Source organism: Geospiza fortis, unplaced genomic scaffold (genome assembly GCF_000277835.1).
Source record: "Geospiza fortis unplaced genomic scaffold, GeoFor_1.0 scaffold57, whole genome shotgun sequence".
Taxonomy (NCBI): domain Eukaryota; kingdom Metazoa; phylum Chordata; class Aves; order Passeriformes; family Thraupidae; genus Geospiza; species Geospiza fortis.
This window is the reverse complement of record NW_005054561.1, coordinates 48,128-66,088: the sequence shown is the minus strand read 5'-3', so window position 1 is coordinate 66,088 and position 17,961 is coordinate 48,128. Positions and strand designations below refer to the sequence as shown.

The following is a 17,961-nucleotide window of genomic DNA, read 5'->3' as shown; positions in this document are numbered from 1 at the left end:
TAGGCTTAAATTGCACCGAGGGAAATGTTCAGTAAGCACTGGGAAGCCTTGGGAGCAGTAAGGATAATTAAGCATGGGAAGACATTGCCTGGGGAGATGTGTAATCTCCACCACTGAGGGTTTAAGAACAGATTAGGAACACATCCATCAGGAATGGCTTAAGTAGAGATGATCCTGACTTCAGGCATCAGTATGGTCTAGTTGACCTCTTAAGTCTCTCCTTGCCCTTCTTTCTATGATTCCACGACAGGTTTTTTTCTTGTCCCAAACGTGTAAATTTGGTTTTTATTCTGCTTGTAAGTCTGCAGGGTTTTTCTTGTAACTATTATACACTTTCCTGCAAGATATGTCTTCAGATCACCATAACTTATGGCTTATGCTCAAGATGTCTCAAAGCACATCCTCCCTGCCACATTCCCCTTTCTCTCCACACATGCTTACCACAGCCACTGGAAAGGCAAATAGGAAACATGGACAGGTTATCCTTATTTGTCCCCATATCCTCCTTTCCTCCTTGCATCCCATTCTGTGTGCCCTTCAAGACTTATTCTGTCCCTCCCACCATTAAAACCAACCAACCCAAGCTACACTTCCAGAATAAAACCTGTGCTCTGGATTGTAAGTCTTGAGGTCAACATCCCTGAGGGTACCTCCAGGGAAGAACCTGGCTGTGGGAACTATTTGCATGGTTTCAGGAGAGCTCCTGCTTTATCCTGGTGGAGACAGTGCTGGGAAGCAATTCCTTTGGAGAATGAATGGAAGAGCCTGCAATGAAGCAGGAATTGCCATTGGTTAAAGCATCCTGAGAGGTTCCTGCTCTCCACTGCCTTGACTTCATGGGGTGAGTGTGGCATTCACATTCTCTGAAAAGTTCCTTCACCCAGGGTTTTCCCCTGGGAAGCTGAGAAGCCTCAAAGAAAAGGAAAACAATTCTTATCTCATTTGCTTCTCCTGTGTTGTGCTCACATGTGCAATGTGTTTGGAGATTGTTTACCCACAGGTGATTGTTCCATTGCATTCTGCTGTGAGTTGTTTTCACTCTTTGGCCAATCAGGGCCAAGCTGTGTCAGGGCTCTGGAGAGAGTCACCAGTTTTCATTATTATCTTTTTAGCATTCAGTAAGTGTCCTTTCTGTATTCTTTAGTATATTTTAGTATTCTTTAATATAATATAGTATCATAAAGTAATAAATGAGCCTTCTGAGAACATGGAGTCAGATTCATCATTCCTGCCTTTGTTGGGACACCCCACAAATACAATAGGGTGGAAGTCAGCCCTCACTCCATGTGAGGGCACAAGAGTATTCCCAGGACAATCCACTGAAGATTCCAAAGGGAACAGGAGGGTGAAGAATCCAAACCTCCAACGAAAAGCACACACCATTCACCTTCCAAACCTCTGATCTTGCTCTCCAAGAAGGACAGTGACACTCGTGGAGCTGTTAAAAGCAGATCTGACCTTTCCCATCCTCCCCATCATTATCCTGCTCTCTACCAGACCTCCCTTGAAGCCTTGTTTGGGGTTGGTGCTTTGATCCCTCTCTGGTGCATGGCTTTCCTCGATGCCCAGAAGATGCTGAAACTTCCTTCCAGGCCAGGGCAACTGCTGGACCCTTCCAGCCCTCACTGCCAGGGCTTTGGGGCTGCAGGAGAAAAGTGCCTCCTGCTGTGGCTCTGGGGCTGACAGCTCTGTGCAAAGCTGGAACTGGGCAGTTTGTAGCATGGCTGCTCCTGTGGGATCTCTCTCCTCTGGTGGCTCTTCCATAAAACAACTTTACAGCTGGTTCTCAATGCCTCTGTCCCATCACAGACCCTGCAGTGTGCTGTCAGCAGCTGATGGATCAGGTTCAATGAGCAGATGGATCTGATTAAATGAGTGATCTATTGCTTTCTGCTGAGCAATCCTTCTGCTGGGTAATTTACGCCTGGAGTGTGACTTGATCCCTGGAGCTGTGTTGTTGTCCAGGCTGTACATTTGTGTCAGAAAATCCCATTTGTGTTTGGCCATGGAGTCACTCAGCATTACTGAACTGGTCCTGGCGAAGCACGAGCAAGAACTCATCTCTGGCACCTTTGTGTCCCAGGCTCAAAAACTCAGCTGAAAATGCTGGGTTTGCCCAATCTCTGCTCATTTCAGATGGGAAGCTCTGGGCTAGCCTGGGGATCACCCAGCAGATTGCTTGGGAGCTCCTTGGTTCCTCTGCTCTCTGTTCCCAGGGCCTATGGAAACACCTGCCCAGGGCTTTGATTTTGTGGCTGGATTTGCTGACAAAGAGAAGCTGGTTCCAGAGACTCCTGCAGCTGCCACCTTGGCATTGATCTCACCATTGCTTGGCTCCAATCAAACCTCCTCTTCACCAAAATATTGCAGGGAACCGGGAGGTGCTCAGAGAGGGAAGGGCGGAAATTGGCAGAGTGAATCCCACCAGTGACTTCTCTGCAGAGTCTCCAGCCTTACCACCCCCAGGAAATGCCCCTGAGGGAGGCAGTCACCAGGGCTCTGTCCCCTGCTCTTGGGCAGATGTGGCCCTGTGGGTGGCACAGACGGGCACCAGGCTGTTGTGCCAGGGGAAAATCCTCCTGGGGAATTAGCAGAGCTTTGCTCCAATCTAGAGCTCAATTTCTCCTAATTTCTGTCAAATCAGGCAGCCCTTTTAAACCTTGCTGGGGAACGCTGCTTGAGATCTGCTAATGGAAAAACTCCCACCGAGGCACGGGATTCTGGAGCTGGGACCTGGAGGATTCCTCTGGCAGGGGCCCCATTGGATGCTAATGGCTGAATTAGCATTTCACTCTGCAGCAAAGTCGGAGCTATCTCTACAGGAACAGCTGCTAAACTATTTGCAAAGTTCAAAGAGGATGTATTAATTTTTCTTTTTTTTCCTCGAGTCACATTCTTCAGATTCCCGTGTAAGCTCCTTAGGAAGGGCCACGGCAGCTGTTGAAGAATGAAGATTACAACGTCCTGCCAACTCAACGCTGGGGATATTTAAGGTATTGTTATTTATTCCTATTCTACAGCCACACTGGAATGGGTTAAAATGGGGAAGAAAATGGTGCTTTGCCGAACAGGTGTCCTTGAGCAGTACCCAAGGACACGGAGATTGCTAATCCTGTATTCCACAGCATGATCAAATCACCAGGCAACAGATATAAATAAAAAAAGGCAGGAAATAAGGAAATTTAGATACAAGTGTGTCAGAGGGAAAATGAAGATTCATTGTGAAGAGGCTGAGAAGAGAAGAAGAAGAAGGAACAAAATGACAAAGCCACAAATGATAAACCAGTAAGAACAAAAGAAAGGGGGGAGAAAAAAGCTTCTCTGTGAAATGCATGTCTGTGACAGAAGCAGCCAAATCAAAGATGCTGCTAGATTATATGGTTTCTTGCATAATATGCATTCTGCTTCCCTTTCTGTGTTTGTCTTTCAGCTGGTGCACAGGGGAAAAAAAAACCCATATCTGAAATGGGACGTGAGCAACCTTTATTTTCCTTGTTTCATCAGGAGGAGAAAGCAAATTTGCTTTGTGGGAGCAGCAGCACCTGCTCAATGGCAAATAAATAGCTCCAGCTTTGATATTACAGTGCATATAATCATTAGCAGCACAAATGGCAGAGGATTAACCCCCTGTGTGCTGGCCAGGACTACCTGGCAAAGGGCTGGCACGTCCCTGCTGCCAGCAGAAATGCTCCAGGAGGTGTCTGTGGAGGGGGCACAGGACCACCCTTCCCTGTCTGGCATGGCTACAAGCCACCAGCACTGGGCTTGCCTCAGCCCTTTGGCCCCAATCTGTGTGCAGGATGGAGCTGGGCATGGATGGACACGGGGCAGGCACAGCAGGGACGTGCCAGGGGCTGCTTACACGTGGGGGAATCACAAAATGCCCTGGGTTTGTGGAGCAGCTGCCCTGGAAGCCCCTCCCTGCTGCTTTCCCACAAGGTGGGAACCAAAGCACCCTCAGGACTGGGCCCACTGGAGGGGTAAGGTTTGTAAATCTTTGAAGAGGAGCTCCAGGGATATAAAGAACTGCTCAGTGACACCTTGGGGCTGGGCTCTGCTCCTCTGGGATCCAAGTGTGAGACCAGCTCCAGAGCAGATCCTACAGCCTCACATCCACCCCTTCTCAAGCCAGGAAGAGGGCAACTGTTCTCTAACTAAAACTTTGGTCATAATTTAGCCAAAATACTCAGATTTGGCTTTTGCTTGCCTGCTGTGCCACCTCTTGTCAGGACCCAGGACATCCCTCTGGCTGTCCTGAGCAGCCAAGACCCCTGCCAGGGGGCTCAGAGACCCTGGCACAGAGCCCAAGATGCCCCTGTGGTTTTGGTTATGACCCATAGAGCAAATCATGAACCTTATATGGAGATCTGCAAGCCATGACAAATTAAGTAGAATGACAGTGAATTTATCACAGGGTGAAAAAGTAGATTTTTGGGGGTTTTTGGTATGGGGGTTCAAGGGGCAAGATGGAGGGATCTGGGTGTGCCCAGCCTTTCTCCTTCTTCTTCTTGGCCTCCATCTTCTGCTGTGATGGTGGTACTTTTAGATTGGTTTAGAGTAGAAGCTCACTGTCTAACATAGGTGACAGGTATTGGGAAGTAATTGTAAACATTGTAAATGTAGTTTTTGGTATAAAGACATAACACAGCCCTGGGGGCAGGCAGAGTGCCTGGAACTGTCCTGCTGGATGGACCTCGGCAGGGCAGGAGAAAGAATTTTATAGATAAGATACAATAAACAACCTTGAGACCAAGAAATGAAGAGCCCTGACTGCTTCTTCAAGCACCGGGCTGGGAAAAGAGACTTTCTAACTTTTCTCGGGGTCACTCTGACAGGCTAAAGATCCCGACAGCCTCTGTGCTGTCTTTTCCCCAGGTTGCTTTCTGCAGTGAGGACATGAAGCCACTGCTGTCCACAAAGCTAAAAGCAGCGTCCTTGATGAAACAATTCCCTTCTCCAGCTTTTCCACCCCTTCCCAGAGCACAGTTCTGCCTGCTGATGGGCTGCTGCAGCCATGTGGCAGGCTGGACCCCCAGGCTGCAGCAGGATGCTGGCTGTGCTTCTTGGACACCATCCCCTCTCCAGATGTGCCAGGAGAGAGCCCCTGGGATGCCTGCTTGCCTTCATCACAAGGAATGTGTGCACCACATCCTGCAGGAAACACCTACAGGACAGCCCAGGCACTTGTTTTCGCTCATTACAGGCATTTCAAAACTTTCTTTTCCTTTTCCCCTTTCCATTGCGTTGCCTCACAAATCTAAAAAAAAAAAAAGCTTCACCGGGGGTATTGGCAGAGGAAAGCAAACAGGGGCTAAATAAACTCTCCTGCAGCCAGACAGTTGCAGAGTGAACGTGCCACATCACACAAACCGGCCCCAGGCTGCCAGAGCCAAGGAGAAATCGTGTCCCTGCAGCCAGAGTCCCGGGCAGGGAGGTAACTGCCGTGGGAGAGAAGTATCCAGCTGGAGACAAAAGCAGGAAGTTAATATTTAAGCATTCAGACAAGGAACAAATGACTTAATTAAATCAATTACAGCGGGAGAAATGGAGCCACTTAGAAAGCGTGTGTAAAGAGACGGGGAGGCTGCTGCGAGCTCATGGAGGAGAGGGAGGAGGGAGAGTTAGCAGGGAAGATAAACGGGCTGGGTTAATCCCGGCTGGTAATTAAGAGCTGAGCGTTTGCGCTGCGCTGAGTCAGGGCGGCAGCAGCGCTCCCCGAGCTGGGCTGATATTTGGAACCAGGAGCAGTAAGGGAGGCACAGGCTGAGATGCTGGGGGGATGCAGGCAGGAGAAAGAGGTGACACAAAGCTTTTCCACACTCCTGAACCTCCCACATCCTGAAGCAACAGCAAAAACCAAGCCCCTATCCTGCAGCTTCCCAGGGCTGGGGTCACCCTCCTGACCTTCCTTCCCTCTTCAGATTTCTCTTCTCTTTCAGATTTCTGCCTGCTGTTGAAGCAACAGCAAAAACCAAGTCCCTGTCCTGCTGGGGTCACCCTCCTGACCTTCCTCCCCTCTTCAGATAAGGAATTTCTGCTTGCACGATCCTACACTGATCACCCCAAAGAGGAGAAGAGGGAGAAGGAAAAGAGCTTTCATCCTCTGCTCTTACTCCTGACTCAGTGTGGGGTGGAAATCAAGGCTCTATCCCAGCAGAACTTCCAGTTAAATGGCTTTTTCCCTCCCTGCTGCTCCCAGTGCTGGCCAGGGACACCCAGTGACACAAAGCTTTTCCACACTCCTGAACCCCCCACATCCTGAAGCAACAGCAGAAACCAATCCCCTGTCCTGCAGCTCCCCAGGGCTGGGGTCACCCTCCTGACCTTCCTCCCCTCTTCAGATTTTTCTTTCAGATTTCTGCCTGCATGATCCTACAGTGACCCACCCAAAGAGGAGAAAAGGGAGCAGCAAAAGAGCTTTCATCCCTGGAGATCACTGTGGGGTGGAAATCAAGGTTCTATCCCAGCAGAACTTCCAGTTAAATGGTTTTTTCCCTCCCTGCTGCTCTCTCCCCAGAGGGAGCTGCTTCCAGTGCTGGCCATGGACACCCAGCTGGAGCTGTGGCCAGAAGTGCTCCCAGTTAAAGTGTGTTTGGGGGCAGGACACATCACACACCGTGTCAGATCTCACTGTGACATGAAGTGCTCCTGTTTGGGGGCAGGACACATCACACACCGTGTCAGGTCTCACTCTGCCTGACAAACAGCCCTCCTTGCTCTGGGAAGTGCTCCCTGGGGTTCTCTCCATAGGAAATGAGCAATTACAGGCTTTTGTGACTGACTCAGCAGCAGCCAAAGAGGGAAAGCAGGAGCTGGAATTCTCCACGTGAAGCAGACAAAGTGGCTGACAGCTTTGGGGCAGCAAGGTTTCCTCTGTGAGGCCACTTCAGACATGTCCTTCTGAAGCTTTTAAAGCCTGACTGCTGGGTTTGGAGCCAGCAGCACAGGGAGTTAATAGTGTTTAGCCTGTTGGCTGTCACTCCTTGTAAGTAAATAAGCAAATACAAACCCATCTCCCATCTCAAGCTGTAAAACCCCACGTCAGGGAAAGGCCACTGATGGCTGTGCAGAGTATGAGCTTACCAAGAATAATTAGTTGTCATAAAAATTTTGCTCTTCCCCATGCAACAACAGCAATTCTGCACACTGGGCACTTCAGCACTGCTCCTAAAAACAGCTTTTTAGCCTGTGGAAGCCCCTGGCCATGCCCTGAACATTCCTGCACCATGAAAATACACATTTCAACAGCTGAAAGACAAAAATAAATAACTCAGTAACTCACTTGCTTTTGCTCTTCTCCCAGGCTGTCCCACATGGATGCCACGATTTTCGACACGTCCCCGAAGGTGGCGTTGGGGTTTTGCCCTTTGATGGCTGCTTGTGTGTCTCTGAAAAACAGGGCATAGGCTGACACGGGCTTCTGGGGCTCATTGGGGTCCTTCTTCTTCTTCTTCTTTTGGCTTTTGGGCTTTTTGCCCAGGTCTGTTGAGGGTCTTTTCTCTCCAGTAGCCTGCAAAAGCAAGAGATGAAGCTTAGCTAAGGTCTGATACCAGCCCCTGCTACAGCTACTGAGCCAAGGAGATGAGAGAGGGAATGGGAAGTGGAGATGTCCCAGCGTGGAGAGGGGGTCAGCAGCTCTGGGGGTCTCTTTGTCCCCCAGGAGCCTCTTGGACCATTGCACAAAATGCTGGTGGGTGCCTGAGCCTGCTGTGGTGTCTCCTCTCAGACCAGCTCATAGCTTGGGTTCATCCCTTTGTCCCTGTGTCACCCTGTTCTTCTAAATTTCTTCTAACCCTTCTGATGTTACATTTTTGTAATGGAGTTTCTCACGCACTTTTCATGTAAATAATGATTGGTTTGCATTCCTTTCTGGAGGAGGAGAGAATTGATGGACTGTTGGTTTGACCAGTGTGGTTGGAGAGGTAGCAATTTCATCCTCCAATCCATGGTCACTTTTGAAAGTCTATAAATATTGGATTCAGAAATAAACTATGCTCTTTTTACCTCGGACGTTTCAGCGTGTGCGTATCGTTCATTTTGTGTCCTATTGAGACATCCCTGCTCCAAACCTGGGGCTTTCCAGTCCTCAGTCACTCTCCTTCCCCACTCTGCTCCCCATCTCACTCACTCCTTGATCCTTTTCTGGAACCCCTCCACATGCCTCGCTTTCCCAGCTAGGTTGCCTTAGCAGTCCGTGGATTTTCCAGACTTGGCTTCCACATGGTTTCTGATTTCCACCCCACTGAGCCCCCTTTGCATCTGCTCCTCACTTCCCTCACCTCCCCACTCCAGGAGGGTTCTGAGCACTGACCAAGCAGTACCAGCATCACATTAAACATCACATCAGGGCCATCCAAAATTTGCTCCATCCTGCTAGCATATATGTACCCCTATCCAGAAAAACATCCAGGAATTGAACTATTTTATTCACACCAATTAGATGCTTTGCCTGTGCTGTTCACTCCTCTGATGGATCTGGGTGTCACCATGACATTTTCTGAAAAATCCTCTTTGCCCAGGATTTTCTCCTGGGAAGCTGAGAAGCCTCAGAGAGCAATGAAAACAATAATTATCTGATTGCTGCTCCTGTGTTTGCTGCTTTGGAATGTGGCTTGGACATGGTTTACCAACAGGTGAATGTTTGGTTGGTTCCATGTGAATTGTTTTTAATTAATGGTCAGTCATGGTCAGCTGTGATGGACTCTGAGTCATGGGTTTTTTATCATTCTTGTGAAGCCTTCTGATGTATCCTTTTTCTTTGGCATAGTTTTAGTATAGCATAATATAATATGATATTAATATAATATGATAGAATAATATAATATAATATAATATAATATAATATAATATAATATAATATAATATAATATAATATAATATAATATAATCAGCCTTCTGAGAACTTGGAGTCAGATTCTCATCTCTGACCTTGTCCTGGGAACCTCACAAACACCACAGATGGAGCTCAGGGGAGCAGGGCACAGGGAACAGGAGCTGCCCTTTGTGCTGCTCAGCACAGGATGCTGCCACAGGGCTGGGCAGTGAAACAGCACAGCTGGAAACGGGGATGCTTCCACTGAAGGCAGCATGTATCACTCTCCCTTGGGATGCCCTGTGCAGTGTGTTAGGAAAAAGTTCTTCCCCAGAGGGTGCTGGCACTGCCCAGGCTCCCCAGGGAATGGGCACGGCCCCGAGGCTGCCAGAGCTCCAGGAGCTGCCAGGGATGCCCAGGGTGGGGCTGTTGGGGTGTCTGGGCAGGGCTGGGGCTGCCCTGGGTGATCCTGGGGGTCCAACTCATGATATTCTATGATTCCGTGAATACAGGGGACTGCGGAAGGCTCCATGGGAGGACGTGCAAAGGAAAAGACCCCTGGAAAACACCTGGTTACCCATCAAAGCTCTCAACTGGCATTAACTGTGGCCAGTGGAAGCTTGCACTACAGGGAAGCACCATTACTCTCATTTCATAGTGAGGGAAAACCTAAATACACCAGATGGCAGAGAATGGAAGCACTGGCTGGATCTCTGCATCCTTGAGGGCAAAGAGCACACCAGCCCCTCCACCTGCAGCCCTGAGCTCAAGGCACCACCATCAGCTGCACAGGTGGTTGAGTTACTTGGAAAGACACAGCTCAAAACATCAAGAGCTTGTGAAAACAATGATTCCAGCTGAGCTGGGGAGAAACAGCCCCTTCTCCTGATGGATTGGTCAATTTGAGCATGAGCCTTGGCCATTTTGGCCAATTTGAGTATGTGCCATTGGTCAATTTGAGCATGTGCTTGGCAGTGCCAGGATTTAAGAGGCTTCCCTCCAGCTGGCAAAGGCCAGGCATGGGGAGGAAAAGGGCAGCAGCGTTCCTGCTCTCCACTCTGTAGCTCTTGACTGATCATTAATTTCAGTATCAGTGCAGTGACATTTGTCAAACAGACAGTGACCATTAGTGAATGAGCAGAGAGACCACAAAAATTGCATTTAATTTAAAATTGCCCAACTGGGCTTGAATGGGAGGCCTGGAGGTGAAAGGCCAGCTTATTAGGAGGAAAAAAAAAGCATGACAGGGTTTCAGCCCATTAGGAAGTGAGATGGTATTTTAACTAACTGTGATCCCATTTGACTCAGTGGAGTGCTGTGGGGAACCTGCTCCCACACAGCCACTGGCCAAGCCAAGGAGCTGGAACAGCACAACCCCAGCTGCATTTACAGCTCAGGCAGCGCCACAGAGCACATGGGATTTAAGGAAAACAGCAGCAGGGAGCAGAGCAGGATTTGGTATTCATGGGGTTTTCCAGTTGTGACACATGTGGGATGAGACAACAGCCTGGGCTGGGACCTCAGAGGAGTTCTGACCAACCCAAACCACGTTCATGGCTGAAGTCAACCCCCAGAGAGCCAGTGCAGGAAACTTTCTCCATGAATGAGGATCAAAGTCAGTGCTCCCCTGGGGGTCAGGACACCCCAGAGCAGACAGAGAAATATTCCCTGTGCCCTGGGTTTGCACACAAGACCAGAAGTTTGTGGTTTTATTTAGCAAACCATGTTCATGGCTGAAGTCAACCCCCAGAGAGCCAGTGCCTCACTGCCCCAGAGCATCCCCATGGTCAAAGGGACCAGGGAGGCTGGGCAGGGGGAGGAAGAGCTTGGCCACCTGCCCATGGTGGCCACTGGCATTGGACCTGCCCTGGAGAGGCAGCAGAAGGTCTGTTTGGTGGCAGATGTGGACTGGGGCAAGGATGTGATCCCAAAACTTGGTGCCTTCTTAGATGCTGAACCCAGGAAGAGCTGGAACCTCATGGACACCGTGATTTTAATAACCATGGAGAGTGGCCACAAACCCTGCTGGAATTTGGGCTGTACCCACCTGTCCCTCCCATTCATGTGCACCCACCCCCCAGCTATGAAGCAGGTGAATACGCCAGTGAGGCTCAAAGACCTCTGAAATTCAAAAGCTCCCTGGCTCAGGGGACCTGAAGGACTCATTTCTTTAACCTGTGACCTTCTAGCTCACAAGACTATTTTCTGCTTGTTAGATGTTGTTCTGATGCAGAAAAGCCCTTAATGGTCATGTGGAAAAGTGACTGATCGGTGAAGAGAGCAGCTGTGCAGACAGAGAAAGCAAACAGAAACCTGCAGGCCACAGCGTGGGTCTGCTGCTTTCCTCACACTCAGCATCTCCTCCTCCCTCAAACATCACTCCCACCTGCCTGGGGGGTTTACAGGGCAGAACAATGACAGGGATTGCCTGAAGGATTAGGAAAAATTCTAATCTCTGCAAGCTGTCATCATCTGGACATCTCCCAGCTTCCTACCCCATGGGCACCTCTGGCTCAGGAAAGCAGAAGATCCAAGCCCAAAGCTGCGCCCTGCTCAGGGACTCCTGGGTGGCTGCCAGGGAAGCTGGGTGATGCTGGTGGAGGCAGAGAGACAGGAGCTGGTGTGTCACTACACTGGAACTCATTTTCTCCTGACATGAAAGATTTCAGCTCCCAGGTGCACAAAGCCTGGAGCTTTGTGACGCAGGCTTTGGGAGATGGCAGGCTGTGGGATCCAGCAGCACAACCCCTCCCACAGTGTTCCCTCAACATGGAATCACAGAGTTGGAAAAATTCCATTTGTTTTTAACCTCATGTATCCCTTTTTTGTACAGTTTTATCCACTGAAGCTGTTTTTCCACCCACATGAGCACTCTGCTTTGAAATGCCCCAATCTGAAGTGAAATTTGTCAATGGATGAAAAAACTATAGGACTGATGGGATTCCATTTTCCTGTTTTCCATGAAAAGGGGAAGGTTTTTGCTCAGTCCTATCATTTTTCCTAGTTTTCCAGCCCGTGCCCTGTTTGCTGCTCTGGTTATACATTCAAAGCCTGTCACAACAGTCTGTTTGGGTGGGACAAAGTTACAATACCAGTGCCTTCAGGAGAAGGTTTTCCATGGAAGGCTTTAACCAAAGTCCCCAGGGAGCCCAGCAATTCACCTGCAGGCACAGAGGCGCTGTGATTGCAGTTTGCCATCAGTAAATAACAGCCACAGATTCCTGGAACACGGCAGGTGCTGTTTGGCTTTGCTGGTGCACTTGGAGAGAGATGGACAACAACCAAGATGTGCCCAAACTCCCAGGAATTCCTTGGGTTTGTTGGTGCCACACTCAGCAGCAGTTGTGTTGGCTGTAGAGACCATTTGGGACACTGCTGACTAATGAAAACACCACCTTGGTGAACTAAAAGGCAGAAGATTCTTTGAATTCCTGTTTGCTTTCCTTAGCAAGCCATGTCCAATGAGCTCAGTTAAATCCAACCATGAGTTATTTTCCTTCCCCATTTCAGTCTCTTCTACCCACCACCAGAAATCTAATTTAGCTCCAAGCATCTGCAGACTGTTAGCCCTGAAGCTGCTTTGCTCATTGTGATCATCATCCCAGGAAGTCCTGTGGCCTGATGGAACTGGTAAAACCTGGGGGCAGAAGAACAACTCTGATCTCCAAACCTGCTGGGCGAGTGCTATGCTGGACTCACCCTAGGCTGGGAACAGTGCCCTCATCCTTGGGAAAGTCTCCCACTGTAAACGTCAAAACAAGACTGTGAGGGTGCCAGTTGTGGGTTTCTCTGGGTCTGGATTGAAGGCACTTGAAGCAGTAGTTCATGTTCAGACTCAGGTGTTTATTATTCCTTATCAGTAAAACAGTCTCATTATTGTGAGTTTGGCAGCTTTTCATTAGAAGGCACAAAATGGCCAACAATCTCTTGTTACAAGGTCTCTTAAGGCTAAACTATCCAATTAAGAACTGACACCTGGATTGTTTCCCCTTTTAACCCAATAACTGATCCCAAACAGCCCCCAATGCAGACTTTTCTGCCCAATTACAAAATGCCACCACCCATGGAGAAAAAGGAAGAAGAAGCATTAAGAAGAAACCTAGGATGACACCCTGTGCCCTCCATCTTGCTTCCATCCACAACACACTAAAAATCCCAAAACCTCAATGTCTCACCAAGTGATACGCCTGCACTACTCTCTACAATCTGTTTCACACTTTTGTGGATTCCAGTCTGTCTTGAAGTCTGGGAAACTTTCTCCATGAATGAGGGTCAAAGTCAGTGCTCCCCTGGGGGGCAGGGCACCCCAGAACAGACAGAGAAATATTCCAGTGCCGTGGGTTTCCACACAAGACCAGAAATCTGTGATTTTATTTAGCACAATTTACCCCTCCCTGAAAGGCGCCAAACGCGGCGCGACCGCGCGTACCTTGTAATGCGACTCGGTCTCCTCTTCCTGAGTGGAGCTGGAGGGAGATGGGGTGGCAGACTTGCTTCCCGGAGGTGAGGGGGAGCCGTGGGTGACCCCGCTCCGGATGCCCATCTGGGAGATGAGCTGGGACTGGCTGAGGGCGCCCATGGGGCCGCCCAGCATGCCAGGCCGGTTGAGCAGCGGCACTTGGCGGTTGGACTCGTAGGACGCGGCGTCCGAGTGCACCATCTCCTGGATCTGAGGGAGGAGGAGATCATTGTCACTACAAAATTCATTCCTTCATTTATTTGCCATACTGCCAAATCACTTAAAGGCCGATTTTTGGTTTAAATTGCTCTACATGGCTGGGAAAGTCTTCCTTGAGCTTGCTTCCAAAAGAGGCGAGAGCTCAGCACTCTGCACCCATTGCTGTGCCCATGAGCCTGACAAGGGAGGAGCTAAATCAGCTTTGTGTGTGGGGCTGTGTGCCCAGAAGGTGCCCCTGACTGCCTCAGGGACTGCTGGTGGCTGGCACCTATCAGGGGTCTGAAAAAAAGGTTCATAAGCAAGTGATTTATGGCAAAATGACCAGGAGAAGGGAAGCTCCTCCAAGCCTCATCCAACCTGGCCTTGGACACTTCCAGGGATCTAGGGACAGCCACAGCTTCTCTGGGCACCCTGTGCCAGGGCTTCACCACCTTCACAGAGAAGAATTTCCTCCTAATATCCCATCTAAACCTACCCTCCTATAAATTAAAATCATTCCCCCTTGTCCTGTCCCTCCATCCCTTGTCCCAAGTCCCTCTCCAGCTCTCCTGGAGCCTCTTTAGGCACTGGAAGGGGCTCTAATGTTTCCCCAGAGCCTTCTCTTCCCCAGGTGAACACCCCCAGCTCTCCCAGCCTGGCTCCAGAGCAGAGGGGATCCAGCCCTTGGAGCATCTTCATGGCCTCCTCTGGACTCATTCCAAAGGTCCAGCCCCTCTACACCAAGAAGCAGATGAGATGAGATGAGATGAGATGAGATGAGATGAGATGAGATGAGATGAGATGAGATGAGATGAGATGAGATGAGATGAGGACAAACCCTCCTGTTTTCTCCATCAAGACCCCATTCCCAGTTTCAATCATTTTCCCCAAAACCTCATTTTCCCCCAGGATCCATCCTTGCTGATCCAGTAGAGCCTGGTTCCTGCACAGCCTCATCCAGCCACGGAGTGGGAGGGAGGCAAACCCTGCCTGAAACACTTGCCAGACTTTTCCCTTTTACATCAATCTGATTAATGCTAACACGAGTTTAAAGGCCTGAGCTCCTGATCAGGCCATGGAGGTACAATCCCTCGTTACCAGGGGAGCTTCGCCAGCTCCATCAGCAGCACACACACAAGGAAACCCAGGGAAGACCTGTGAGGCCTCCAAAGGCTTCAGAGGACATAAATCCAAACACAAACCCAGACTTACTGCTGCAGGTCAGGAATCAAGAGCTTTACACCCCACTTTTACACAGACAGAATGTTCTGCTCTCCTTTGGACTCTCCAGCAGTGTCAGCAGAACAGCTTTCCCTGGATCTGCCCTTTTCCTGTATTAACTGTGAAGGGATTGAACTCACAGGAATTAAATCTATTCCTGCATTTCAACAGCAGAGTCTCACTGAGGCTGATTTAGGGGCCACACTGAATTGCTGCCCTTGGCTTTGGTGGTGTCAAGGAGGCAGCAGGGCTGGCTTTGCTTAGAGGCAAAAGGGCACAGAGCTTAATTATGCTTTGGTTAGGGGCATAGAGATTAACTATGGCAAATTTTGTGTGCCCTTAAAACCTTATAAATGTGCCCTTGAAACCTTATTATGTGTCTTACTGCAGAACTCTGGCTGTCCTGGCCATAAAGACATCGAGGATGATGCAGCCATGGAGACAGACACCAGGCTTGGCCAGCACAGGAGGCACCAGAGATGCAAATTTTGCATTTAAACCAAATTTGCAAAAGTCATGGGAATGGCCTGGGTGAGACAGGGACTGTGCAAAGTGGGGATGCAGCTCCCATCTGCTGAGCAGCCAGCCATTCCCAAACCCCAGCCAAAAAAATGTACATTTGTCTTGGGTTTTGTCAGTTTAATCCAGACCTTTCATGTTGGAGAAGATCTGCCAGCTGCTAAGGAAAAGAATAATTTATTGTCCTCATTTTAAATTTAAATGAAGGGAAAGTTTAGAAGACCAGTGTTGGAGAAATGGGGCAGGCTATGAGATGTGGCTTAAAAAATTCTGAAATTTAAAATAGCTTGCTCACGTTTCAGCCACAGTAGTCTCCTGAGGAAATACTGTATTAAGACAATTTTTTTGAAACTTTTATTATGTGGCCAATAGACCACAACAGCTCTGTTTATCCATTAAATATGTAATCACACATTTTTCTTTACAGTGCATGTTATTTATGCATCAGAGCAGAACAAGGCCAGGAGTGCAATTATGGATATGGGCCACATGCTGTAAATGCCTCTGAAAATTTGTAGAAAAACCAGGAGCCTGAGCCTGGCTCAGAGAGCCCCTCCAGAAGCACCATGCTCACAGCAACCCCATCACAGAACCCTTTTAGGTAGCAGACACAGCATTTTTCCTGGCACATTCTTCTCCAAGGATATCTTAGCCCAGATGCCTCCTCCCAACTTCTTTACATCACTGAAGGGACCTCATAAGAAGGATGGGGACAGACCTTTATTCAGGTGATAGGATAAGAGACAATGGTTCTAGACTAAAAGAGGGTTGGTTTAGGTTAGATATAATGTAGGAGATTTTTACAATGGAGGTGGTAAAACACTGACACAGATTTTCCAGAGCAGCTGTGGCTGCCCCTGGATCCCTGGCAGTGTCCAAGGCCAGGTTGGACAGGCCTGGGAGCAGCCTGGGACAATGGAAGGTGTCCCTGCCATGGCAGGGGTGGCACTGGATGGGCTTTAAAGGTCCCTCCCTACCTAAAGCATTCTACAATTGTACGATAAAAAGTGCTTTAAACTGAATATTGTTGGTCCTTCTCTCCCTCTCCCACATCTCCATCTCTTCTCCCCCCATCCAGGAGGCTCTGCAGGACATGCACAGCTCCTCACATGCACCCTGCTGACCAGGAACTGCCCCCACCATTTGGCACTCACTGCATTTCTCTCCACTTCCCTTTATTTATCTATTTTTTAAAATGCAATTTTGTAAGCAGCATGCCAGGCTGCCACCTCCCCATCACTCCTGGTGACGGCTCCTGGTGTCCCCAGGAGTGGTGGAAAAGCCACTTGAGTTTTTCAGCTGTGAAATATTTGGAGTGAAAATGAAGGTGAGTTGTTTGTGTGCAGCACTGGAGCTTCTTAAATAGCATCAAAGGCAGGGAAAGGGTTATTCCTGCTTCCCACTGCGGGATCCTGCGGACTCTGAGCTATTTCCGAGGCACCCAAAGCAGGTGATCCCCCGCAAAAAAGATCCAAGGAAAAAGAGACCTCCAGGAGCAGGATTTTGATACGATTCCCTGCAGCAAACTGCCTAATTAGGCAAGGAAATGATGAATGAAACTGTGATCATGGCAAACCAAAGTGAAAGGAGGTAATGAATGCTGTGTGATAGAAAACAACCTGCTCCTGTGGGATGCAGTCCCAGCCCTGGGCTCAGTGGGGCTGTCCCATGCCTTGCCCTGCCCCAAAGCACTCAGCAGACCCACAGATGGAAATGCAGTGGGATGAAATATCCCTCAGAAATGTGATCAGCTCCTTCCCCAGGAGCACAGGCTGGGAGAGGCAGGTGAGAACCCCCCTCCATCCCAGGAATTCAGCACTGCAAGCTCACCACGAGGTGCTGCAAAAGGCCCAGGATGGGTTTGCAGCCTGTGCTGCAAACATCTTTCATGTTTTGCATCTCAGAGGAAACCCAGAGTGCAATGTGATGCAGTCATAGCTAAAGTAATTAAGTGCATCTTACTTAGCAGATTCCCAAAGGCTGTGCTAACTCAAAGACAGCTCCTTTTTTCCCCACAATATTTCAATTCTTTTAATGAATATGCATATCAGGCCCATAAATGCTCCAGTTTATCCAGAGAAGGAGAGAAAAACAGGCAGACAAACAGCACATGGTCCACGTTCCCTGTTCTGGGGAGAAGGGGAATGCAGGAGTGACAAATGCCATGAGGAACAGCCCAGCTGGGGACTGGGGTGCTCTGCTAACACAGATGATGCTTCAAACGTGTCAAGCCCAGCTTCAAGTGAACTGTTCCCCAAAATTCCAATGTGAAAAGCAGCTCTTGGGGTGGAGCAGCAGCCAGCAGGGCTCAGGTCCCAGTACCTGGCAGGGATGGATGCCATGGAATGGCCTCCTGTACAATCCTGACCTGAGGCAGGTCCCACCCCTAGAACCACCTTCTGCCTTTGCTGTCCATGGGGTTTTTCTCCTCCTCTCTGGGAAATGGATTTGTAAAGAATTCTTAACGTTTGATAGAAAGATTATATAGTATGTATTTGTATGTAAACTTTGAGATAAGAAATTTTAACTTAGAAATATTATAGAATAAGGTAGATATTGTTAAAAGGGAACTAGAACTAGAAATCAGTTTTAAAAGATAGTTTTACAAATAAGATTAGATAATTTAGAGGAATATAATTGTAAATACAACTTAAATATAATCAAAATTATAATTATAAAACTATAATATTAAAATATTTAAAATATTAAAAATGATAAACTATATATAAACATGAAAACATTATAAACTATT

The 17,961-nt window shown here is 48.7% G+C and overlaps 1 protein-coding gene across 1 annotated transcript in view; it reads right to left on the bottom strand.

Annotated features, from left to right (window-relative positions):
* Positions 1-17,961, bottom strand: part of TOX2 (TOX high mobility group box family member 2) — a 74,764-nt gene that overhangs the window by 16,853 nt on the left and 39,950 nt on the right. Inside the window, exons 3-4 of the mRNA XM_005429643.3 lie at positions 13,242-13,481; positions 7,283-7,510 (exon numbers count right to left, since the gene is read on the bottom strand). Coding sequence (XP_005429700.2) covers positions 7,283-7,510; positions 13,242-13,481 — 468 coding nt within the window. The remainder of the gene's footprint in view (positions 1-7,282; positions 7,511-13,241; positions 13,482-17,961) is intronic.